The 23,717-nt window shown below is 41.7% G+C and overlaps 1 protein-coding gene across 2 annotated transcripts in view; it reads left to right on the top strand.

The window, feature by feature from the left end:
- Positions 1 to 7,967: 7,967 nt before the first annotated feature.
- LOC121594527 (protein encore) overlaps positions 7,968 to 23,717 on the top strand; it is a 67,831-nt gene continuing 52,081 nt past the window's right edge. For both annotated transcript variants that reach the window (XM_041917881.1, XM_041917887.1), the window contains exon 1: positions 7,968 to 8,524. Coding sequence is in view for 1 of the 2 variants with exons in the window: in XM_041917887.1 (XP_041773821.1) it covers positions 8,519 to 8,524 (6 nt within the window). In the remaining variant the exon portion in view is untranslated. The remainder of the gene's footprint in view (positions 8,525 to 23,717) is intronic.

Consider the following 23,717-nt stretch of genomic DNA (forward strand, 5'->3'; position numbering starts at 1 on the left):
ATGTAGTATACACTACGAAGGTTAAGTGATACACTACGAAGGCTTCGATGAATCAGTAAATGTAAATCATCAGTAAATCAGTGAAATTAATCCATTACTTGCACTTGAGGCGGTCCCGTGGTACAGTCGCCAACTCGAACGACTCAATAACATGCCCGTCATGGGTTCAAGCCTAGAATGGACCGTCCCCCCGTAGCAAGGATTAACTATCCGGCTACGTGGTAATGAATAAAGTCTCGAAAGCCTGTATAGGCCGGCATGTCCGCGTAGGACGGTTACGCCAAATAGATGATGATACTTGCACTTGAACAAAGAAAACAACACTGAATGTTACATAATAATTCATAAAAAATGCCTTATTCTAGTTTTACTCTTGAGCAAAACAACATTATATGTGTTTTTTACAGCAGCTATGTTGTGAGTAATTTTTTATGCAGTAAGAATTGCAAAGTTATTTAATTCGAATGAAATTTCCTTTTTCTTCTTTGTTCCATCATATAACGGTTAATTTAAAATGATTTGATACATTTTTATCGAGGGGTAGGGTAGCTGTCATCATACTGAGGCGCGTTTACACCAGAGTTGAGTACTTCAAATGTCACGGTGTATCAGAGTGGCCAGATTATTTTGGCGGTTTTCGGTAGGCGCATCAAAATTTTATCGGTAGTTTTCGGTAGGTTAAATTTCGATTTAACCTCGGCTTTTTCTCTTCTTCTTTGGCGCAACAACCGCTGTCGGTCAAGGCCTGCCAAGTACCCACTAGTGAAGTGAGCTAGGTTTTCAGTGACTTATTGTTACCATGGCAGGATAGTCAGTCCTGTGGATGGGGACACGGTCTATTCGGGACTTGAACCCATGACGGGCATGTTGTTACGTCGTACGAGTTGATGACTGTACCACCAGACCGCCACAAATCTACTACTCCCTCAAATCTTCTACTCCGCAATATTGGCTGAGTCGGGACAAGGAAAACGTATGACAATAAGAGGCGGATGCAGCCGAGAGACCCTAAGCGGCCATATGCTACCCAAGCGCCACAGATTAAGCTTAAACGACTGGAAAATTGAATATCCATAGAAAAAAAAATGAAAGCTCCACAGCTTCATTGGTTTGATCAATAGATGGCGTATTACAACTCATCATTATATTGCTATCCTTTTCTTGCAATGTGTTTCGACAAGTTGCATTTTATTATGACCTATATAGCCTTCTAACTTTCTGAGCAAAAATCTACATAAATGGTCGTGTGGTTAGATACGTGGGTATCAACACCAATGACCATTGCTCAAATCTCACTTGCTTCAGTGCTGGTGGTTTCCGTTGGAGTTTAGTATTTAAACAATCGTATCGCCGTTCTAGTTCTAGCGATGCATAACTTCAATGCGAAACCATACAACAGTACAGAGGAAATGAGAAAGCTCTCCTCCAAGCGATGAAGCTCAACTGGTTGGGGTATCCCACCAACAGATAGCGCCACCAGCTTTTTTGCTATTTTTAGAATGCATGAGTCGTTTGGCGCCTGCTAAACGAAGTCTTTCTATATTCCGTTTAGGTAGAGAACTTGAGTCGTTTAGAAGCCGTTTAGTGGTCGTTTAGTGGATTTGTGGCACTTGGGTAAAAGCCTTGCTGAAATTCCGAGCAAGAAAGCGGTGGATGTACATGGCTTGAAAATTAAAATTGAATTTGTAACGATTTGCTCGCGGGTGCAGAATGATCCACAACTGCAGAATGATCCACAATGAAACTATGCCTACTGTAACGTGCTCAAGAGAACTGTAAAGATTCTGACTGTTTCTATCAAGAGTGATGGCGATATCTACCATGTGATGCTATCACCGTACTATGGTGTTGATTAAGAACAACCACGTTATAATTAAGGGCACGTCAAATTAGAAACAAAATCTGAAAGATGTGGAGCGGCAAGAGTAAACAAAGTAGTTTGCAAGTAAACGTGAATTTATTTAATTGATCTGGGAAGGCTATAACAGTGTTGAACCATTCTTTTCTATAACAGCTGTAATTTTGATAATTTATTTACGCCTCACATCTTAAAGGTCTAGAAATGGTTTTAACACGTAGTCTTAACAGAATTCTGTAGATGGACCTTATCAGTCTGAAGAGAGTTTTATTATATTCTTATTAGGTTATACAAGACATTCAAATGAAAACAGGAGGCTTAATGGAATAACCGTAACAACAATGTTAAAACTATGATAAGATTTAAAATGTTACTTGGGTATACAATATCGTTGCCTTTGAATTGTGCTTGGATGTATGAAATCCACTCATAATTAGTCTTTTCAATGTCCCTATGTTATGTTCTGCACTTTTACTTTTATTAAAACACTTATAACGTACATAATAAATAAAACATAAACGAAACAACCAATACACTTTAAAATATAATAGTACGGTGGCCGCGCACCAGCCGCACCGAGCGCCCCTGCCGAGAGCTCCTGCTCGATCGGCTCGCTAACACACTCTAACTGTGCGCTCGGCACACACTAAGCCTTGCGCTGCTTAGTGTGTGCGACAGTGTGTGTGACACACTGTCGTCTTCCTGGACGTTGACCGGTGGCAGCGCAACTGCCACGGCAAGTCCAGGGGTCGGCACGGCTGCTCACAACACCCTAGAAGTGATTTCTGGAGTGATGCTGCTAAAACTACGTTTTGAACTATTATCGCTTCGCCTTCTGCTTCGATCCACAGTATCTAATCCACTAGTGATTGATAATCTCAAATCTTTACAAGAGGCAGGTTCTAATTGCAAAATCATGAAGATATATCAGGATTTTGTATCGTTACAGACTAACCCTAGTGCTTCACAAGCAATCAGCTGCGCCAATCTACCAGAGTTCTACAATTCCCTTTCGGTAACTGATTCCTCTTTGCATTTGTCGCAGAGTTGGCTGCCATATTTTACGCGTTGCTTCTAACAAACGTGAGTCCTCCGGATCAATATTATATATTCACTGACAGTCTCAGTGCTGTCGAAACTTTGAAATCCGTTTAGGCGATAATGAGCTCTGATTATTGTAAAAAAAATCTACAAACACTAAGCTCTTTGTTCAATAAAGAGTTTCAAATATCGCTTGTCTGGCTACCTGCTCATTGCGGAATCCCTGGCAATGAGAGGGCAGATCTCTTTGCCAAAGAAGGCGCTTCTGAGAGCGATTCCTTCGAACGATCGATTCAGCCTCACGAATTCCTCCGCTTCCCACAGCAATTATGGATGGCTCGTTGGCAGAGCATGTGGGATGCCGATGATCTCGGGGGATTTCTTTACTCCATCTCTCCTAGGGTGACACAACGTCCATGGTTTCAAAGCCTATAGGCACTTCGTGGATTCATTCACATGACATATCCAGTGTCGGACAAAGGGTATTGGAGGCCCTAGGCAGTAAAATGAGTTGAGACCTCCTGTATATGGTAAATGGTGTTTTAAGGAGAGAGGGGGGTTGGTAGTGGCATTGAACTTGCTGTAGGGAGATGGAACAGTAAATTTGAAATGTCGTCTAGGGCTCCTACGAAAATCAGTCACAGGCTCTAAATTTGGGGGGGGGGGGGGGGGTGTGCAAACGATTCGCTAGCTTCGGGGCCCCAACGTCCATCCTTCCTGGGGCCCTTGTCGCTAGTACTGTGTCCATAGGCATGCATGTAATACATACGGCATACTATAAACTAGCGATCTACGGGGCCCCTTCATCGGCGGGGCCCCAGGCGACGGCCTAGTCCGCCTACCATTAGATCCGCCACTGCTCATGTCAACCACTATGCGATGAATGCACATCTACAACGCATAGGGATCGTTGACTCAAATGTATGTAGCTATGGTAACGGATTCCATGACATCGACCACGTCATATTGCCATTTGTGGAGTTTGAAACAACAAGACCCGCACTACTATCGACGGTTCAAGCAATAGGGAGGAGCCCTGAGGTCCCAATACGTGACGTACTTGGTTTCAGGGACTACGAATACGCGAGAATTCTGAACAAATATGCTAAAGAGGTTGGCATCATCGTATAATCACGTACTGAACTTACAGGGCGTTCGGGATATTATTTACAGTCACCTACGGAGAAAGGAAAAAAAAAACTTATGACAAAATTAATCTTAGGGGAATTTTTTTTTGAGAAATAGTAGCTTACCATGTATTTTATTCATTTTATTCCAAATATCCGGCCTCGGCTTCTATTACGGCCTCCACTCGTCTCCAGAACCGGGAACAAGCCCTGGCGATAGTTTCGCGTAGTAGGGCCGCGAAAACGGACCTGATTTTTGCCATCAGCTCCGCCTTGGTGACAGAGCAACAATTCAGTTCACTTTTGAATCAGGAAAATAATGCAACCGGCATCACGGACATATTCGGTATGTTGAATACTTTCATAAGTATTGGCCAGAACTGTTTCCTGTCGATCAGGTACAGCGGTAAGCCATCGAAGCAAAAATCGATAACAAATCCATCGTCAATAGGAGGCAAGTTTCTAGAATATTAACAAAAATTAGATACAGCAGCACAAGTTCACAGAATACTTAGTTTTGCAGCCACTAAGTCTTTACCGGAAATAACTTTTCAAACAAGTTCCTACACCCTGGTACCAGAACTCTCCACCATCAATCTGCGTTATCGTTGTTTTTATAACTGCATCTTCCCGTGGCTTCAGGAAAGTGCGCGCATCGTTCGACAACGACTCAAACTCCGGCTTTTTTTAAGGTGGCGCAATAGCCGATTCATCGCCTCGTGGGTTTGCCCTGTTTCGAGGGCCCACAGTCGCAGACCATCCTCCCACGAAACATCCGCTAACGATTCATCAAAAAGTTGTTCTTCCTCCTCCATCATCGAATGAGTTGTCCTCATCGCCGTGGCCGTATTCTGTCGGTCGTTCTTCCTCTTCGCTGCAGTCTTCGAAATCTTCCAAAACCGGTGCACAGGTGTCTGAAAGTAACGAACATAAATTAGCACATAACCACTAAGCATATAATGGCTGCCACATACCCATCGGTTCGGAATGTTCCGTAGCTGCGGGGAGGATTAATTCTGGCGCAACGTCTCTGGCACGACTTCCTGCAATGGTAAAAATCATCATGCATGTTAGAACGATGCTTGTAATCATTTTTTGTTTAACTTACCCGATGCCACTGGCTCAGCTACCATTTGAGCGACGCGTTCTTGCTCCAACTCCTTTCAGTATTTTAACAAAAGGCGTTTACTTGCTCTGGACACCTTTCCGGACTTTCTGTCGCAACTTGAAGCCATCGTTTCTGCACGGAATATATTCTTATTACTACTTTTAAATTTCTACTGGCGTTACTGGCGTGCGTTTGAATTAGCAAAATTTAAAGCACAGCGTTTTCACGTACACACGAACACCACCATTGATGACTTGGCAAAATATAACTCACACATCCACAACTCACACAAGCAAGGGGAAAAGACAGGGTTCCAGACAAAATGAAGTTTTTGTCGGAAACGATTCCGGCTAGCTCCGCATTTTTCTGGAATCAATTCCGGATAGTAGGTCCGGAATCAATTTGCGGAATCGATTCCAGAATCCGCTCCGGAATCGCATCTGGAATCCGAATTGATTCCGAAATTGGTTCCGGAATTGGTGCTGTAATCGGGTCTAGAATCGGAATCGGCTACAAAATTGATTTCGGAACAGAAAACGGTTCCGGAATCGACTCCGGAATCGAAATCAGATCCGGATAGTAGGTCCGGAATCAATTTGCGGAATCGATTCCAGAATCCGCTCCGGAATCGCATCTGGAATCCGAATTGATTCCGAAATTGGTTCCGGAATTGGTGCTGTAATCGGGTCTAGAATCGGAATCGGCTACAGAATTGATTTCGGAACAGAAAACGGTTCCGGAATCGACTCCGGAATCGAAATCAGATCCGGATTCGAAATCTGCTCTCGAATCGGAATTGGCTCCTATGAGCTAAGTATTGATAACCGCAAAAAAAACAATACTTTACTTGTAAAATATAATTTCTCACGGAGATTCCCGGACTGATTTCGCTTCTAAAACTTTTTGTTTCAATTCAAGATGTAATTCACATTCCGGAGCAAATTCTAATGCTGGAGTCAATTTTGGGGCAAATTGCGATTCCCAGTTCAATCCCGATTCTGACCGCGGAATCGATTCCGGAGCCGACTCGGGAATCGGCTCCTCAGTCAGCTCCGGAATCGGCTCCGGAGTCAACTCTGGGATCGTATCCGGAGTCAGCTCTGGAATCGGCTCCGGAATCGACTCCGGAATCGGCCCCGGAGACAACTCCGGAATCGGCTACAGAATCGATCCTGGATTCGAAATCGTTTCGATCATCGGAATTGGCTCCGGAATTAATTCCGAACATGGAATCAGAATCGGGTAGGTCCGATTCCGAGCTCGCACCACTACTTGTTTGATCAGAGGAAGCCAGGAAGGAGAGATCACTTCGAAAAACAGTGTGGGCAGATTATTTTGGTGGTTTTCGGCAGGAGTAATGTTGAGAACGCGTAACAAATGAGTAACAAATGAGGATAGCGATCCTTGAAACAGCATCCCAAGCGCCACAGATTAAGCTTAAACGGCTGAAAAATCAAATATCTGTGGTTTTCGGTAGGATACATGAAATATCGGCGGTCATCTGTGGTGTGGTGTCTTCCCTTTTCTCTTAGTGTACGAGAGGTGCAGGCAAGTGGATGGATACATGCGTGCGTGCGTGTTAGAGAACGGATTAGAAACTACAATGCGCTCAATACAAACAGCTTACGTTTGATGCGTGAGCGATAACGATGTATTTAATTGTTCAAGGAGCTTGTGTTGGCGCAATGAAATTAAATGTTATCGAATTTGGAGATATTTAGTGCCTCAAAAAAGGCAACTAACACCACCTGCGCGTTCTTTCTATTCCTGCTTTGTGTGTGCTGCCTGCTTGACAAGGGACATAATCAGCACGCAATTTGTTGCACATTTTTTTGCGTATGCACCTAGAAAATATACATTCCCTCAAACTCCCCTCCCGCTTACCATACCTACCGATTAGGCATATAAAAAATCGGTAGGAATACAGATAAATCGGTATTTCTGGTCACTCTGGGCCCCACAGCAATCCGTTCTGTCAAAGCAGCAGCTGGCTGTCAAACCCTGCCTGACCAGCAGTGTGACCAGAAATACCGATTTATCTGTATTCCTACCGATTTTTGATATGCCTACCGACTCACAGATGAGTTCCCTAAAACTACCGATTTTTCATTTATCCTACCGACAATCAAAGATTTTTTCATAATACTGACCAAAAAGACATATAACCATTTCCCAAATCACTTAACGTATTAAACATTATATGGAAATCACTAGCAACCAGAAACAGAAGTTCGACAGAGACAACTAAGGCCCGTGTCTGCACTTCATGAAGTCGAACGCGCTGATAAAATTTTATATTTTATATTATATGATATAATTTTTTATTTGACAGATAATGTAACCCGGCGCTCTAGCAGCAATAGAACACGACATCGAACATGAAAAATGTATAGGACTTCACATGTTTGATTTGTGGGTATCACATCGAACATGTAAAATCCCATATATTTTTCATTTTCGATGACGCGTTTGATTGCTGCTAGAGCGTCCCAATCATTTGTTGGGTAAAATTCCCTAGTACAATTTTCAGATCGACACTTCAGAAAGGCCTCATGTGACTGCTGTGAACCAAATCTGAACTATCTCCTTTAAATATATGAAAGATGTATTTTCTCTTGCTGCTCTTTATGAGACAGATTACCTTCCATCTCCGACAACCCCCCCCCCCCCCGCCACCGGTCAACACTTCAAAGCCTACCGAAAACTACCGAAAAAATCTTAAACTCCTACCGAAAACTACCGATAAAATTTTGATGCGCCTACCGAAAACCGCAAAAATAATCTGGCCACACTGCTGACCAGCGGGGAGCTGGATCAATCGCCAGTTATCTATGTATCTTGGTGCAAGTGAAGAAAAACACAGCGAGCAGCTCTTTGCTTCTAGGATAAAATCGCGTTTTTGCGTGATAAAATATCACGCGTCAAGGTTTGCGATACCAAAAACCCAACTCTCCCGTGCACGATAAACGCACGATTTCGTAATCGTGATTCCGCGGCCAGGTCAGCTAGCAGCGTGCGACTATCGTGTGCATTTTGTGCAAAAGTGTTCCCGCCGCTCGTTCGCTCGCTCTCTCTCTCTTGCCTCCTGCGCTCCGGTGTCCCCCGGTGTTGCGTTTGTTTTTCTTCTCCCCCGTGCACCGTGCTTCTTCGCGTGGTGCATTTTTCTACCACTCTGTTGCTTTCCAACACCCCTGCAGCACTGGTCCCAAATGGTGTGCTTGTGGTGGGTGCACGGGTGGTAAAGTCGGGGGAGTAGCGGAAGCAACGGATCAGAAAAAAATCGGAACCCTTCGCGCGTGTGTGTGTGTGTGTTTGATGCTGATTCGCGTCCTGCCTTCTGTGTGATCCGCCGTGGATGCACCGGGCACCATCGTCACTGCTCCTATGAAGGTAAGCGGGAGGGGAGTTAGAGGGAATGTATATTTTCTAGGTGCATACGCACAAAAATGTGCAACAAATTGCGTGCTGATTATGTCCCTTGTCAAGCAGGCAGCACACACAAAGCAGGAATAGAAAGAACGCGCAGGTGGTGTTAGTTGCCTTTTTTGAGGCACTAAATATCTCCAAATTCGATAACATTTAATTTCATTGCGCCAACACAAGCTCCTTGAACAATTAAATACATCGTTATCGCTCACGCATCAAACGTAAGCTGTTTGTATTGAGCGCATTGTAGTTTCTAATCCGTTCTCTAACACGCACGCACGCATGTATCCATCCACTTGCCTGCACCTCTCGCACACTAAGGGAAAAGGGAAGACACCACCGCGCCGGACGGAGAAGATAGCAAACAAAGCGTGTGTGTATGGTTTTGCTTTTTTCCGCTTGTCGCTGGTTGCTGTGTGTGTCCCCGTCGCCCTGTGCTCTCTCTCAAGGCTGTGCTGGATCTCTGTGTCTCTGTGTATTGAAAAATGCGTGTCGTTGTTTCTATCGGTCCGTTATCTGAAGTGAGGAGTTTTTACCAATCGACGAGCGGCAGCGCGTGCTGTGTGCGGGTTTCGTTCTTGCTTGGCTCTGATGCTGTAGGGCTGGTTGAAGCGTGTATTAAAAACCAGGCAAGCAAGGTGCGTTTGAAAGTAAAACAAAATTAGTGTAGCAACGCAGCGCAGCGGCACAGGGTGGTGGCTTTTGATGGTTCAAATTGAGGGCTTGGTTGGTTGGTTGGGTTCGTGGTAGTAAATTTCAATCCTGAGTATTAAAAGTTTGCTTTTAAAACATATATGTGTGCGTGCATGTTGTTGGGTTGTGTTGAGTACTTTTCTGGGCTCTTTTTTACTGCAGTTGTAATTCACTTTTTATGAAAGTGGTGCTTTTTGATGATGGTATACATTTAATCTGTAAGCTGCTTTTTATTATGTTAGTTTTCTGTTTTAGTATCTTCTAATCTTTTTTTTACTTCTGTGCTTTCTCTTAATGATTGGTAATGGTATTCTTATTTCTTTTTAAAGACGAAATTAAGATACTATTTCTTTGTTTAGAAATTAGGCTAATAAGGCTATAAGGGGCAAATTAAGTATAAATAACGATCAAACAATCTGATCAATAAGCGCGTATGCTTCTGCAAGGCCGGATGGGTTCGTTTTCCATCCAAACATTCCCTCGGTAGCAAGAACTAACAGTCCAGTTTCATAGTGCAGTCTTTCTTCTAGTTACCCGAATTCGAAATATGAGATTTTTTTACAGTTCATTTGTCAACTCGGTACAATTTTGCACAACCATTGTAAAATGCAGAATATATTAGGTTTTTGCTAAAAGTCTGAAATTGCTTAAATGTCACAATTAACCAAATTTTCGACACGAATTGTATGGAATGTGTTTTAAGTAATTTTTTTTAATCAAAAATAACTATTTATCAACTATATTTTGGCTGAAAAACGTGATATTCAACAAGCGCGAAAATTCGAGTTACTCGAATGTCTCCGAAACGCATTTGGGAAGACCTGGGGCAGGCTGTATAAGACAGCCGTCTGTAAGAAATCATTTTCTGTCTCTTATTCTATGTTTTTTTTGTATTTAAGTCATCCATTTTCAACTGTGGTTTTTGATGTTTCGAATTTTCTTCTTAATTTTACTGATTAACGGTTTGTCCCAAAACTCGTCAGAACAAATCTTTATTATAAGAGAAAGTAATTAATATACTACGATCGTCTCCTTAGACTCCTTAGTCTTCTAATATAGAATGTAGTCTCATGCATAAGTAATGCCGTATTTTTTTAAATTGATGTTAGTTTTTTCTGTAATAATTTCAACTACTGACTTTACAACAAAACAAAAATACAAAATATTATAATGAACTAAATAAATTATAATAAATAATAAAATAAATTGAAAATAATAAAAATGATAACAATAATAAAAATAAATTCTAACAAAAATAATCATAATTTGTACTTCAGCCTAAACTTGATTGTCATAGATGCAATTTAGACCAAATTTAATTTAATTTGGCTAGAATAGGTAACTCACAGTCTAAATGTAGCGCCTACGAATGTAAAAATAGTTTTTTTTAATTGTGAAATGTCTTTAAGAAGGTAAATGTTCTTGGTTTGGCAAAACAATATTTGTATATCTTAGTTTTTAGGGGCGGTCTCGTGGTACAGTCGTCATCTTGTACGACTCAATAACATGCCTGTCACGGGTTCAAGCCTACAATGGACCGTCCCCTTGTAGCAAGGATTGACTATCCGGATTCATGGTAATGAATTAAATGTTGAAAGACTGTATAGGTTGGCCAAATAGAAGAAGTTAGTTTTTCAATACGTATCTCTGATCTTTAAATGCTCATATGTTTCTCACTTCATATTCGACTCGAAACATGGCAAGAGTATTTCCAGATATTCCATGTGTGAATAGAATGATTGTAGTACGAATATTATTATGAATATTAATTGTATGATAAGTGTATTTAGCAGAACTCCGATACCAGTCAACTCAATCAATTCAAAGAGAGCAGAATATTAAAGCTTTGTCCTATTTGTATATGACTTACAGAACTCATAAAACTTATAGCAATCATAATTTATAATCACTAAAAATAATAATTAAATAGAAATTAAAACCCTAACTCTCAAAGACCTTAATTTTGAAACGAAATGTGGTTTTTAAAACTTGATTACTGCATGTGAAAACTCCTCCTAAACAAACGTGCAATAATGGCCAATGATTTTTTTCAGAATTCCTCAAATTGGCATAGTGAAGAAATTGAGCCCACATATTAATTGTATTTCTGTTATTCTGTTATTTGTAGCTTGTTATTACAAACCGGCTTGTTGCATTGTTGTCCTCGATAGTGAACCCACAGACATACATATGTATGTGTATCTCATACTAAAAAAATTATTAAAACGCTTGTTACATTTCGGTAGACCTACGAACCTCAAACTCATAGCCCTGGCCGTGGTAAGTCTCAAGCCTAGCAAAGGATTCGTTCGCTTGAGCGTTTGTTGTTCCCCAGTGCGGCGCACTGGATGGCCGTGTAGTCATCGCTCGTGACAAGCAACACCTGGGCGGAATCGATTCATTTTCCCGTTGCCCGGGCAATGCAGCTGGTGTGTACTTCCTTCCTCCGTCGATCGTTGTGTTTCTTAGCTTCGATTTTCGTTTAGTTTTGCTGCACAACACAATACACCTCTCGTTCGTTCCGTTTTTGTCTCGATGTCTGTCAAACAATAGACCCATCATTGGGTTTTTCGTGAATACCGCTCCTAGTGGTGGACCTCCTAGGTTTTTGTGTGTGTGTGTGAGTAAATCAAATGTCGACCTGCATAAATATTGAATGTATTAAAGCATTTATAATTGATCGGCTGATGGTGACGCGGCGGAGGACACTGTTAATGTCGACAACCAAGAGGGAAGAGTGAAGGAGAACGTTTATTAAATGTTGCTCCATAGCGGCGCATAGCTTGTTAGAAGCCTGGAGAGGTGCCAGACTGGAGAGGAAGCAATCAGGCAGGACAGTTATTCGGTATTTGGTTCATGAAAAATTTGAAATGCCCACAAACGCTCCTCAACTCATTTGGGCTGTGTGAGCATGTCGGTGTCTGTCGGTGCCCTTTTTGGTGTGTCGAGCTTTCATTAGCCGCTGAGGAATGTTTAGCTTTCCGTTTGTTTTGTTTGCTGTTCTTTTAGAAGGCTTTTTTACCTTCTTTTTTGGAGTCATTTGCTTGACAACTAGACAATTAAATACTGATTATACTGGAGCTGTTGGAGTGTTCATATCAGTAAGCAGTGTGTTGGTTTTGTTTTGTTTTGTTCGTGAAAGGGACGCTAGTTATTTTGTAGTATAATTAAGAGTAAGTTCTAATGTTCTACATTTTATTGATCAAATACATAGAGTTTTTTTTATGATTTTTTCGAGCAGTTACTTGAAATTGGTTGATTTTCAATAAATTATAGCTATTGCTTACATAAAATTGTATCTTTTAATGCTATTTTGCCTTTGCTCAGATACCAAAACTAGATCCAACTTGGTTTGTTGTAGCCTCTTTTTAACGCTTTAAATATATTGTTTAATATTTTAATGCTTTAATCATTAGCCGCTTTGCCCTTCCAGCAGGTATTTATTTTATTTGATTAAAATTATTTGTTTATTAGTATCATGTTTTTATTTATGTTTGATTTACGTTATTGAGATTGATTGAATTGAATCGCTATTTGCTAGATTATACGTTTTATGACCTGTAAACAAACCCCAGTGCAAGGAAGTCAATCAGTGCAGTGCAACATGTTATCGATCGATCATTATCTTCCCACATTGCCGTCCGGATGGATTTCTTATCAGTGTTGACAGAGTGGTGTCGTGTGCCGCCTAACGATATAATTGCATTACATAAATGCCGCACTGATAACAAGTCTGTTTGACTTGATAAGTAGCTCTGTGTAAGTAGGTTATTACACCCTGTAATAACAATATAATCTTTCTCTTCGTTATTATGGGCGTGTGATTATTTTCGCTTATCAAAGCAGACGTGTAAAACTTTTCTCGTTATCAGAGATAAATGCCCCTTGCTACTGTGACTTTTATCATACTTTAATCGTTTTAAATGTTTTTTTACCAGTTTGACGAACTGGTTCAACAGTTTCGAGCGTTTCTGACTTTTGGCAAACACAAACACGAAACGTAACCCAATGAACTGTAAAGAATCGATAACACTTTACAAATTCCACTGCAATGCGCGATAGAGAGAGAGAGAGAGAGAGAGTTACAAGACCATCAAAACATGTTAAGGCCCTGTACAACTGTGGCAAGCACTTACAGCGTTTGGAATTGAAACATTGCTCTCGGCCCATCGTCGTCGATTGCGTGTCGGTCGGTATCAAGATTAACCCTCCTCCCACACCATCCAACATCGATCCTTAATCGGAGTTACCACGGAGTGCCGCACCGTACGGAATCAGGATCAATCTCACCTTTTCACCTGCCGTTGGATGAACATGCCGAAGCGTATGGGGTGTGTGTATGACGTAGCTGGCCCGCTTTTACTTACCCACGTTAGCGTAAATGTGTCGTTTCAGTACGTTCTTGGTAATGGAATTCAAAAAATCACTTTTACCTTTACACACTCTCTGCCGTAAGCACCGGGTTTGATTGTACCATTTCCTTTACGACTGTGTTGCATCTCTATTTGTTGACCTTGCGCCCTTGCAAATGTTCGCCCTTACACTGTCCTCGGATTACCTTTATCCGCGTGGAGAAAGAGAGGGTGAAAAAAGTACACACATTCACACTGAAATGGTAGGTTTGGCATGGGTTTATATGTTTGTTGAACTCCTCCCGGGTGTCATCATTCCCATGGAGAATGGGTTACGGGCTAGAGACAAAACGCCGGTCGCCCTGCCTGCGTGCCAAGAAGCATGGGACGAGCGCTCACTCCCCTTCAACGATTGCTTCGGTAAATGTAACAGGTTAATGAATAATGTAAATCGGTGGCATGCTTTTATCCGACCGAAAGGATTGGGAATTTTATTGGGCCAGTGCGCGCCATCGAGGCGAAGCGGTCAAATTGAAACAGTATAAAGGTGAAAAGGGAATGCGTATGTTGTAATGCTAGGTTTTAGCTTTCTAGCACGTGAGTACAGCCTCGAGCTCTGCGTGTCGTCATATAAGCTGTGGTCTGACTTGTAGAGTGGTTCGATACTTACTCCTCAACAGATCCCAGCCAGTGGTGCTGGTGGGGTTGAGTAGGTAGCAATAGTTACACATCACATTAAACACTTCACCATTTCACTAGGTCATCGTTTTAATATTCCCACCCGTGGATGGATAAAAATCTTTCCAGCTATTTTAATTCGTAATTAATGACGGGTATGTGTCCTTGGGTCTGAACATTTTCAGCACTTTTTACTCGCCATTTGCTTTTGCATTGCTTCACATTTCTTAACTAGGCGAAGAAGGAGCAAAAATAACGAATCGCTCTCTCCTCACAGTTTAGCACGTTGCTCCCTCCCGCAGTGCACAGTGAAATGTGATTCGTCATCGGGGCATAATTATCGGGCTAGCGAAAGAAAGTTGCAGCTTTTGCAACAAGCTAACGAAGTGGAAAGCGACGCCAAAGGAGGAAAGAAGATGAAAGCTGCAAATCCCCGTCACTAACTACGGTTCTTCATTAAACGATAAGTGAATATTGAACGTGCTGGCTTGGTTTCGGGCAAGGCATATAGTACGCAACGGGGGGTATTTGCACCCCCACAGCATTTTGATGGATGATAGTTTTTGAAATGAAATGTAATTTTTCAAAAGAGAAACACCAGTTCTACTACACTTTGCGCCTTGTTTCTTTTTCGTTTCGATAGGTTTGTTTTACTATTTATGAGAGTTGAGTCTTGCAACTGTGTGTATGAATACAGATTGCGAACGAAGCATTCTCGGGTTCCTAATCTGTGCGAAAGGACCGGCGACAAAGAGAGGACCGGTGGGCAAAGTTTCTTGTTAGTTGAACGATGTCATGCAGAAAACAACTTCTGCCTCGACGGCTGTTTGCAGCATTTTGCGGACCAAAAGTTTGCTGATGTTTATGCTGCTGCACGTTCCAGGAATTGGTTTGGTTTGGTGTAGAGGTTTGAATAATTCATACACCCTTGCGCAGGTTTAATGTGGATGAGCTTATTTGAAGGGTTTGTATTCCTTTTTAAAAATAGCATATGATTGTACTAGAAAATCAAACATTTTTTGGGAAAATTGTTAACATGATATTGTAAAGAATTTTGGCATAAGCATCTTATAAGGTATAAGTAGTCTTATTGGTATTCGTAGCGTTTTTATGCCAGGTATCGATATTTGTTTGTCCTATTTGTCACTTCGCTTCAGTGGACACAACAATGTCTTTGTAAACTCCAAAAATGGCATCTTTTGAAACGAATATTGTGTTTTTTTGAGGTGTTATGTTTCACTACGAAAAAGTCTACCGGAAGTCATCGTGTTTTAGTAGCAGTTTATGGTAACCAGGTATGGTATACCACCCTGAAACAACTTTTTGGAAGAGATTTGCCGGGTTTAAAAGTGTTGGCTTTCAATTACAAGGCGCAAAACGTTCGAGGGCGCAGATGAAGAACGTTTCTTAGCACCACAATGGACAACTTAAGGCGATTCTATAATAACATCCTAGATAAACATGTCAAGATCTTTTAGAGGCATTTAAAGAAAGTATCTCTGAAATTCATTTCTAATCGATTAAAAGCAATGGGAACTCAGATTCGATATATGGAGGATTGGGTATCATATATCAGAAGCACAGTGGCATCGAACGCCGTTAGGATGTTTGTGAGCTACTGCACCTCCGATGACAGTAAAAACGTACCAAGAAGAGCTGAAATGGGAAGTTGTATTTCATCGGCTGTTAAACCTATGCATGGTAGCAACGTGGAAGTGATTTAGGTACTCGAGTGTCCCTTTATTGTGTTGCTTGACACTGCGTGTCAAAAATTTTAGTATATTTTGATTATCAAAAATTGAATACTCTGGAAGTATCTTTGAACAAGCAAAATTATCATATTTATTCAGCATTTTTCTACCAGCCGTTCAAATTACAGTAAAACAATATCTAATTGCATCACCTAAGTTGGTTTGGGGTCCTTTATCGACTAACATGTTATTCCTTGACATCAAAAGCCATCTAAATACTTGTGCTTAAATACTTTTTAGAAAAGACAAATGTAGCTTTCAACAGCATTCAGTTCCAGACCAAACAGAGAAGGCAACAATCGTACAGGAATAGCGAAACGAGAATTTGCTCTATTTCATCAGCTCATCTGAATAACTTGCTGTTTTTTCAGATTTTTAGCCATTGGTTTTCATTATTTTGGAATATGTTTTGGAAGGAACTAGCTAGGAAGGTTCGACGTCGCTAAGGATTTGAGCATTTGGGACGAATTCAAGAATCGTTTGGTGAAGATTTGGAACATAATATCGAACTAAGTTGTGCGTACGACTTGTAAGCGAAAAGCGTTAAGATCCGTTTTCAATTACAAGAGAGAGAAATAGTTGATTGAATTGAATTAGGTACAATTTAATTTTACTACTTGAATATACTGTAGACATCGATTCCTCAGATATATAAAATCAGGTTTGAATTTTATGACATAAATAAAATGCATCACTTTTTCGCTGCCACCCTGTACATTGCTTCTTAGGATTATTATCTATTCTGTTCCATAGAGCATGATCTGGCTGATCAATACTTCTCTCACTACGATCAAGTAAATGAAAACATATTGATTTGAGTAAGCGTCAAAGTTTGAATAACAACACTGCAAACTTGTTGGTACTCCTATCCCATTCCACTGTGTAATCTCGCAATGAGAACCACTTTACCAATTGAAACCACAATAGCGGCTTATCATATTAGAAACATAGTATAGAATCGCTTGTAGTGTTTAGAAAGTGTGTAAATTGTATTTGTGCACCCCACTTTTGTGCTACCATCTTAACTGTCCAACTTTGAATTTGATTGCATTACCCAGTCTGCAGAAGTCGGAATCGATCTAACCGTGTGCACCCAATTGCTTCATTTGGTGAAATCGTGAAAACCCACCGAACGTGGAAAAACGTGCGTAGCGAACGGAGTAGTAGTGACACATTCCGATCATCCTACCCTTTCTAACCCCCCTCTATCGATGTGACCTTGACAGTGTGTACTGCAAGGAAAGTAGTGGCCCCCGATACCTTTGCTTGGGCCAATCAAACTACCCACGAAGGTAATCAAAATTAAACAAATCACCGGTTATGGGTAGAGTGAACGAATGAGGCAGACGAGCGTTTATTATGACGACCATAGGACTACTACTTTGGTTGTGGTGGTGGCGCAGACTGGCAAGAGCTTGCATGGGATGGATTCCTGGAAGTACCTGTGCTCGTTGCTACCACCCATTCGCTTTACAATGCGCGACTCGGCAAAGGTATCAGGAAAAAGGTGGCCGTAGGGAGGGTGCAATTTGTTGGTCATGATTTTCCACACGATACACGACGAACGCTTGTGCTTGTGCTGTAATGGTGGGGATGCGTTTTGTTGGAGTTTAATTGACTTTTGGGTAGACGAGGAGTAGGATGTTTCTCGAAGAAATGCGCGGTTGGAAAGGGAATACTTACCTACTGAGGAGGAAGGGTAAGGATTACGGGAACGGTTGAAGCGAAGCAGTTCGGTAAATGGTGGGAAAACCCTTTTGTGTGTGTCCTGTGTCGATGGGATGCGAAACTCATCGCTTGTGCACAAGGCAAAATGTCCGCAGCGAAGTTGCGTGAAATGGAACCATAACGTGTGTGATCATCGTGTGAAACTACAAGGCGCCGGTGGGGTGTTGCGTTCGAGCTACAGTGGTAGGAATGTGTTTAGGCGCAGAGTCGTGTTTTTCATTTTACGTGTAACGATTTAGCATTTAATATTGTTCATGGTAGTGTTTTCTATTTGCACAGTTTTTCATTAAATTGTTAATTTATTTTAATTTAATTCCATAGTATTCCAGGGATCATGGAACGCTTTGGGCGCTACTGCTTAGCTGCCGCATTTTATAGTCAATCATTTGCTTGCGGTTGAGCCGCACGGGCAGTCACGGGGAAGAATAAACCCCATCTTAACTACATGTAGAGCATATTATGCTGCTTTCCTCGCAGCAGCGTACGTACAAGCAATTGTTCCGTCGACGAGATCGTCCTGCTTTGTCAACGTCCTTCCCTTGCGTTCATATCGCTTGTGCCCCTGTGTCCCTTTGGGTGCCGATGGCGTAGCGAACGGATCAAGGTGCCCCGTTCACGGTCACGGACGACCCTCACTCTCCTTCGCTCTTTCTCTCTCTCTCTCAATTTCATGGTGAATGGTGAAATCATGACACTGTCACAAACACAAAGACACACACAGCGTAGAAAACGGAGCACGAAGAAAAACTTCGTCACCGGATGATAGTATCGGTCATCGCATATTTCCGTGCGTCGCGTGGGAGTTTTGCTTCGGTCCCTGCCCGGGTGTTTTGTTGCGTCCATTTTTCAACCGGCATACCGCGGACTGATACACCGATTTCGATTCCGATAGTAGTAGCACTCTTAGCACGCCCGGCTGCCGGTTCGTAACCGTTCGTGTGTGTTAGGAACGGATGAATCCGCGGGACCGGCAGGAAAGAGTGTGCCGGAATGAGGCAATATAAATTGTGATTCCTTCTGATTTGATGGCCGTCGCCCACTCTTGTGTGTGTGTGTGTATGTGTGCCGGGCAAAGGTTTCGTTAGGGACTCATTTCTCAGCGCAATGTCATGCCCAATGTGTTATGTTGATTGTATGTTACAGGAACCTTGGAAATGAGCAAAATATGACTTATAATTTGACAGGAGCTGGATGACGTTTATATAAACAATAGAGCAATTAAAATAGTTCATATCATATCTTACCAGCCGAAGGGCATCACCACTTCTAATAACTGTTCAATGGATGAACGACTGAACTGAACCAACTTTACTGAACGGGAAGTTGGGGTGTTTTATTTGATTGCTTTAGTAAACAACTTTTCGCAGATGAGGCTGCTGCTTGTTAAACACTAACGAAGCCTTTATACACGACGTCGGACATTAGTTACGCGAGTGTTCAACAATCAGACCCAGAATGCCACAGCTCCGTCGCCTAAGGGAAGAAACCCGTGGAACAATGGTGGTGGAGAACAAATCTCATCAATCGTTGATTTTCTTGCCCATTTCCTGTGCCCCGCCCGCTTGTCCTCACTGTGTCCCATTTAGCTACGACCGATATAACCGTTTCGTTTGCGACCTGCGAAACGGCCCCCCAAAAAGCGCAGGAATGTAGGGATTTTATTCACAGGAATTGACGCTTGAATCGTGGAAAGCACGGCATTGCGCGTTCCTTCTCCAATGGAAAAGAGGCGAAGTGTACAAACGCCTCCGGTGAGAAGGTGTTTGGGTGGTCATTTTCCATGCTTTTGCGAATGAAATTATGCAGAAACGATGATGATGATCGTTCTGTAGCAGAATGCCAAAGTTAAAAACAGGCATCTCATTAATTTGCTGCGCTGCCCTTGGTTGATGGTGGCTCGGTTCCCTGTAAATATAAGAATTTTTCAGAGCTTGATACACAGGCATTTGAGGCGAATGGTTGGGCGGATAAGTAAGCATAATATGCGTATACAAATTGATCGGTTTATGCTGTTCAATCGTTTCGCTATCGAGGGAAATCGTTGCTTTTGATCGGTAGTGTTTATTGGTACGGTGTTATTCGATTGAAAACTGTTCATTTGCGTAAAAAAACTTTTGTATGAAAAGAGAAGAAAAGTTGTTACCGCAAAATTTGGAATCGTTGGCAACCATTTTGTTTGCACAATGTGGATCCATTTTTGACTATAAGGCACCTTTGAAAGTTTGTAAATCAACAATGTTGCCTCTTGTAGTAATCATTTAAACTTTCCAAGTATTTAACAGACTTGTGATACATTAGGAGAGCAATTTCATTGTTTTTCTCTAATGAAATTAAGAATGTTAATATTATGTACTATTCATTGCAGTACAGCTTATGTGACGTAAATTGACGAAATTTGGGACACTCACTTTTAGAAAATAAGTAAAACATTTTAATCAAATAGGTTCCGCTGAAGCTTATAGTCAAAAATACTTAAGAACCATAATCTGGCGATTTACTTTGGCTGAAGGCGACTTACATTTGGTGACTGGTGGATACAATTTGGCAACAACGCCTGTAACCCGTGCTGCAAAATGTCATGAGCATCCCGTGACGATCACCACCGAAAACAATTAAAATATTCGTGTGTTAGTTTGATGTTCATTGCTGATACTCAATGAAATTGCGTCATGTCATGCCGAAAGCGACATGACAATGCTCGAGTCAACGGCGATACTCTTACTGACAAGCTGAGGTTAATTCCGTCGCTAGTATAATCACATTATTTTTTTGGATGTGAAAAGTGCAAGAAAAGTTCAAGTCAGCTCACGTACACTACTGTGATGATCAGGGGTGATACTCAAACAGTTGGTGGACCTATCACATGCTTGGTAACATTTTTTTTACCATCCAACTCTTGGTCACACACTTGGTCACGGCATTTTTGTCGGCGATAATCATGACATTATTGGAATGAACTTGGTGTGAGGGCTCAATCATCAATGATCAAACAGCATGCTTTCTCCCTCTGTCTGTTTTGATTATCTGTCGGGTCAAACAGAGCGAGAAAACATGTTCATTATGTTTCGTGGAACCACTCGCAAGTGCCGCACTCCCATGACCATCGTGATGATCATCGGCAAAAAGGTTTTTGACCATGATTTGGTCACAAAAAATGTCGCCAAGCATGTGATGGACGCTAAAACTGTTTGAGTCTCACCTCTGATCATCATAGTAGAGCCCGTGACGCTAACATGATTTTGTTTCAGCCAGAATCTGTCATGACTATGTCGCAATGGCATTATTCAGAATTGACAACAGTAAAAAAAAGTAATAACATAGTGACTAACCAAACGATGGTCACAAACATGTCATGAAGCATTTATTAGTCACTCCAACTGTTTGAACATCACCTCTGATTATTACAATAGACTACATGTCGCTGACATGGATTTTGTTTCAGTTCGAATTTTTAATAATATTGACTGTGATATTTTGCAGCACTGGTTTTATTATTATTCATCGAATTAGAGTTTATGTGACTTAAATTGACAATTTATTTGACTCAAAATATTTTAGAATGCTTTGAAACAAAATCTGGTGGACAACATTTATTGACAACGACTGTGACGTACTCAAATCAATGTATGGAAAATTGAACATTTTCTAGATCTTATTGCAAATTTCTTTGATTCACATCAACAAATGTGTTTTTATACATAAACATACTAATATACCTAAACTACTAACTAATATACATAAACTAAATAATATAAGCTGAATTTATTGCTGCGTCGTACTGCAACTTTACTTACTTTAATTAAGATAAAAGAAGTCCATATAATGTGTCTTTCTGCGTGTACTTTCTACCATCCAGCCGCAGTAATAAACACGTTTCTATCGTTCACACTATTATTACAAGCCGATATTAAAAACAATCACCCAAACACGTGCGACCGTATTTTAATTTTCGGAGATATTATTCGCACCAAGCAAAAATAAACAAAAAATACACGCTACGTTCCTATATATTTTACCAACCTCAGCAGAGAGTAATTGAATGTTACGGTTATTGCGAAACTTTCGCTTTACAAATGTTGGTGCTAGAAATGTGCTCGCGTCGTTGTCGCAAGCAATCACTTCCCTTCATTTGTCCCGTGAGTATGTACATGTGGTGTGTGTGTGTGCGTGTTTATTTCATGGTTTTATGATGGCCAAAGAAGAAGCGCTCCGGCGAACGAACATGTGATGAAAGTGTGCAAAATTATATCTTTTTTTACGAGGCCCCTTAGGAGATTGGTGAAGCGAATGTGAAGCTCGACAGATAGATGATTCTTGCTTTAACCGTGTCTCGATCGATAGAAGACGCGATTGATGAAAAGAACCCGGGACGATGATGCTTCTCGGGTAAATGCAAATTGTTGTTGTCAGCTTTCCGTGGGTGGTTTTGTTTTTGCTGCCGACAAAAGACACTGAAAACGCCACGGCAGCGTCCGATGGTTTCTGTTTGATTGCAATTTTTGCTTTTAACGTTGCTGCTTTCGTTCCAGAAAGCGAGCGAGAGAGGCTTAATATCCATTTCGTTCGTGCAGATTCGCTTCCGTGTTCTGAAAGTGTAACGTAAATGGATATCATGAATAGCTAATTTGCTTTCCAGGAAGTGTGTAAGGCTGCTGCTCACGATCTACTTCACCGCTCTACGAATGCACCGTGCAAGGGAAGGTGTCGCAAGTCCTGTCTGGTTAGGTATACCTAACATCAGACTAATATCCAAACGCTTTCAGCGCTGTATGATGTTGACCGAAACGGTGACCGAGTGACCGACAGGCCGACACGGTTTGCTCCTCGTACGGCGGCGCCGTACGGTGACCGTGGACAGGGTTTTCCTTTTCCGCTTCGGATGTCGTCTTCCAAACTGCTGACACATTAATCGTGCACACTCTGCGACCTTGTGGCAGGTGTTTTAATATGCAAATGTGTGTGTTACCAGTCTGTGCCACTTTCCTGCGAACGTTTCAAGGCGTTTGAAGGAGGCGAGGCAGACTTTAAACATTCTTTTACTGCTGAAACACATCCCCGTTGTTGCGGCGTAGCCATGCAAGGACAACTGAAGCCGTGCGCGGGCACTGCAGGAGTAAATTAAGGATAGAAAAAAAAATATACTTCAACTAAAAAGACGTTTGAAGGGTGTATACTATGGCCACTTCCACGCGCAAAACCTTGGTACGCCTTTGGGTGGAAATTGTGTTCACTATCTCGATTGCGCTTCGGTGCTTTGGTGGTGATGAAACTCGCGGGCGGCGTTGGTTTGAAGCTAGGCATATCCGCAAGCTTCACCTTTGCGACGAAAGCCGTATTCCCGATGTTGCGCGATAAGTTGTAATTGAAAATGTAACACAAAACCGGATAGATCGACGTCGGAGGGAAACAAGGCGAAACGTTTCCTCCACGTCTGTTTGACTGCTTAATTTCATTTGCCCCGTATGTCTCGGGTAATGCACGTCCTTGTATCGCTCACCCTTTGCGAGAAACGTTTGTGTGTGTGTGTATTAGAGTGTTTTTTACTACTACACCCGCTGCCTCTGTCGTCTAGGCAACCTGATGGTTGAAATTTAAATGGTCCGATATTTATCGCACAAAGAATAAGGGGTTGTCGGAGCACTACCAGCTGCCAAGTTCGGTCCGTAGAATGCGATGGCTTCTTCGAGTGGTTCTAGGAAGAGCAAGTTTTCTCTTATCACAGTTTACCTTTTTTTTCTGTTGCAGCATAAATTGAAGAGTTTTTTTGCTGACAAACAAAACCGTCTACAACCAATAGCGCTTACTGTCCACTGCAAAGTAGCTACGTGTGTGTTTTGTTTCAAAATACGAGACAAAAAGACAATATTTACCCCAAGAGCGGCACACCACCACCGGACTGGGTAGAGTCAATTTAGAGCTTTGTTGTTGTACCATTCGTAGAAATGGTAAAGCATG

This window comes from Anopheles merus, chromosome 2L, assembly GCF_017562075.2.
Source record: "Anopheles merus strain MAF chromosome 2L, AmerM5.1, whole genome shotgun sequence".
Taxonomy (NCBI): domain Eukaryota; kingdom Metazoa; phylum Arthropoda; class Insecta; order Diptera; family Culicidae; genus Anopheles; species Anopheles merus.